Source organism: Pinus tabuliformis, chromosome 9 (genome assembly GCF_031772625.1).
Source record: "Pinus tabuliformis cultivar Carrire ecotype Pingquan chromosome 9, CPIR1, whole genome shotgun sequence".
NCBI classification, from domain to species: Eukaryota; Viridiplantae; Streptophyta; class Pinopsida; order Pinales; family Pinaceae; genus Pinus; species Pinus tabuliformis.
The window spans coordinates 1447984759-1447987948 of NC_142307.1; the positions used below are offsets into that span (position 1 = coordinate 1447984759).

At 42.9% G+C, this 3190-nt stretch overlaps 2 protein-coding genes across 2 annotated transcripts; both read right to left on the reverse strand.

The window, feature by feature from the left end:
- Window positions 1-582: 582 nt before the first annotated feature.
- On the reverse strand, window positions 583-1341 carry LOC149154019 (uncharacterized). Its single transcript, XM_089444018.1, has one exon. The coding sequence runs from the start codon at window positions 1339-1341 to the stop codon at window positions 583-585; it is 759 nt and encodes a 252-aa protein (XP_089300144.1).
- Window positions 1342-1832: 491 nt separating this feature from the next.
- On the reverse strand, window positions 1833-2675 carry LOC149154020 (uncharacterized). The gene has a single exon (XM_089444019.1). It carries the CDS (start codon window positions 2673-2675, stop codon window positions 1833-1835), a length of 843 nt encoding a protein of 280 aa, XP_089300145.1.
- Window positions 2676-3190: the final 515 nt, after the last annotated feature.

Below are 3190 nucleotides of genomic sequence, written 5' to 3' on the forward strand. Positions count from 1 at the left end.
AAATCCATCTGGTCCTGGAGCCTTACCAGCTTTTAGTTGTCGCGCTACCTGTTCCACCTCTTGTAAGTCTACTGGTTTGAGTAGCAGTTGGTTGTGTTCATCAGTGATGAGTTTAGGAATGTTCCTGGTAATTTTCTCTATCGCTTGTGATCTGTCTCCATTTGGCTCCCGGTGCATTTGCTTGAAGTAATGCAATAGAGCACCTTCAATATCCTCATGCTTTTCCATTTTGATGCCCTGCTCATTCTGAATTTGAGTAATATTATTATGCATTCTTCGTTGTATGGTTGTACTGTGAAAGAATTTTGTGTTTTTCTCTCCATCTCTAAGCCATCTGACTCTTGATTTCTGCCTCCAAAGCGTTTCTTCTTGCCTAGCCCTTTCTGCAAGTTGCAACTCAAGAGTTTTCTCCTGTTCTAACAATTCCTCTGAACGTCCCTCATCGATAATCTTTTGTTGCAGTTGCTTCATTTCTGATTCAATTGAGCTTTTGCCCTGGAAGATGTTGCCAAAGGATGTGTGGTTCTAGTGCTTGATTTTACCCTTTAGATTCTTAAGCTTTTGTTGAAATTGGAACATTTTTTATCCTGGAGGTGGGGAAAAATTGTTCCATTCAGTACTGATAAGTTTTTGGAATTCTGGATGGGACATCCAAAAAGCTTCAAAACGAAAGGGCCTGCGTATTTTATTTCCTGGATGTGACCATTGAAGTGAAATGGGCCAATGATCAGAGCCTGAGAGAGGCAAGATGGATGCAGAGAAGTCCCCACCAATGTGGATAGCGTTGTCCGATAGCAAGAACCTATCGAGTTTAGAGGCTATCTGCTGATTCCCTGCTCTTCTGTTATTCCATGTAAACAATCCATTGTTGAAAGGTAGGTCTATGAGCCAATTAGCCTGAATGAAATCCTTTAAAGGGAATCCTTCCTGACTGCCTCTGCATCGACCTCCTGTTTTTTCCTCTAATCTTGTGATCATATTGAAATCTCCACATGAGATCCATAATGGATGCTGCTTGTTTTGGTTGAGAACAGAGAGGGAATTGAGGATTTTAGCTTTGAGAGAAGCTTCTTGAGGAAAATAAACATTGGTAAGGATCCCATGTAGATTTGTCCCAGTGATGTGAAAGGATGCTTGTAGGAAGTTCCTATGAGCATGAATGTCGCTGAGATTTATAGCTCTTGAGTCCCAGAGAATTGCCAGTCCTCGAGATGCTCCATCAGCATCCACAGGGGCATTGAAACTTCCTGGCCAAATTTTTGCAACAAATCTGTCTATAGTATTAGAATTACATTTGGTTTCTTGCAAGAACAGAACTTGAGGAATTTCTTGCTTTATCATTTTTTTAAGAATTTTTATCTTTCTTCGGCCATTGAGCCCCCTTATATTCTGTGAGATTAACTTCATGGGGACGGATTGTTTTCAGATCTGTAGTACTTGGTTAACTTGGAATACCTACCAGATTCCACTAATAGGTGTCCAATTCTGATTGTGCTTTGTAAATCAGTTTTCCTTCCTCTCTTTTTGATGTCCTTGGCTATGAATCTTCCATCCCAGGGTCCTCTAGTTTGTATACCCAGTGATTTTTTCCTTTGCGCCTTTGATAAAACTTGTTCTAGATTTTCAGGTTGCCCCATTGGTATATCATCAAAGTTATTTGTTGTGCAAGCCTTTTCTAGACCTGGAATGTCCAAGTCCCCTATATCTATTGCTTCTGTTTCTTCCTCCATAAATTGTGGATAGTACAATTCTTCATTAGGGTCCGCTTCTGGATTGGCCTGCGATTGGGGTTTCTCCATCTGCATTGCTTGGGATGTCCACATAGGTTCCTTCTACTTATCAGAGGTAGAAGCTTCCTTGTTTGGAGAGGCTTCCTGATGTTTGAAGGCTATTACCTGTTTCGACTGACTGTCTTTCATTGCTTCTGGATCTGAAGGGGAGGGAGAATCCATATTGAGATCAGTATGATTAACTAAGATTCCGAAGCTATTGCTTGTTGAAGGCCCTGAGGGGTTGGATTGTGGCATCTTGGTCTTTGAGGCTTGCTTCTTTACTTTGGTGAAGCCATCTGCCTCAGAAGCATCCGTTCCAGAGGAAGGAGAGGGTTTCTGAGTTAATGGGCAATCTCTAAATAGATGTCCCAAGGCATGACATCTGCGGCATCTGAAAGGTACATGTTCATAATCAATCGGTTGAATCCATTCAATATCATCATGAGAAACACTTACCGCATCTGGGAGAGCTCGGTTGAGATTCATGTATACACAGATACGTGCAAATGAGGTGTATCTGCATGTTTTTGTTTCTTCTGCGATCTTGACAAATTCTCCTAGAGCATTTTCGAGCGCCTGTAATGAGTCTTCCTCCCAGTATTCCACAGGCAGAGAGTACAGTTGGATCCATACAGGAGCGCAGCTCAGGTCCTCCTTGTCCGGGTCGAAACGCTCTACCCACCCTTTCAGAAATAGACCAACAGCATTGAAAAAGTAAGGGCCTCCATCCAATACCCTGTTTCTGTCCTCCAGACAGTTGAATATAGTAGTAAAGAACGCTTTTGGTCCTAGCTGCAGAGTTATGTGTCCCTTGGGATGCCATTTTGCATTTATCCAGCCTCTGAGCGCTTTCTCTGTTGGCCATAGTCCGATAAACTTTCCTATCAGATCATGGTCCTTCATGTATTGTATTCTTGCATTGATTCGGTGAGAAGGAAGTTCTACTTTTGGACGCTCAGCTGCAACTGGCTTGCATGTTGTTGAGCGAACTTCTGGCGGTGTAATATCTTGCTTTGTTCTCTGAGAGTTTTGATCTGCATCTTCTTCTTGGTTTACTGTTCCATTACCTCCCGCATGTTGATGCTTCCCTTCGTCGTTTTGTGGGGGAGGCACATCGCCCTCCCCCCGAGGGGTCTCAATAACCTTGCTACTCGGGCCCTAAGGATCTCAGACAAGAAGAGCTTTGAGAAAGAAAAATCCCATCTGCTTGATGTCTTTGTTGAGAATGGTTATAGTAGATACATGGGTCAGAGGGCTTTCCTTAAAGCTTCCAAGAATTCTCTGACCAAAAGGGAACCGAGGGAACGAATTCCAGGTGTCCATCTTCCGTATGTTCAGGGGACCACTGATAGAATTGGAAGGATTCTCAGGAAGCATAGTATCCCTGTGACCTTTAGGCCCCTGAACACCATTCGTAT

What these genes read in the sequence shown, in the direction of transcription:
- LOC149154019 (XM_089444018.1), bottom strand. Translation starts at nt 1,341, where the DNA reads ATGATAAAGCAAGAAATTCCTCAAGTTCTGTTCTTGCAAGAAACCAAA.
- LOC149154020 (XM_089444019.1), bottom strand. Translation starts at nt 2,675, where the DNA reads ATGAAGGACCATGATCTGATAGGAAAGTTTATCGGACTATGGCCAACA.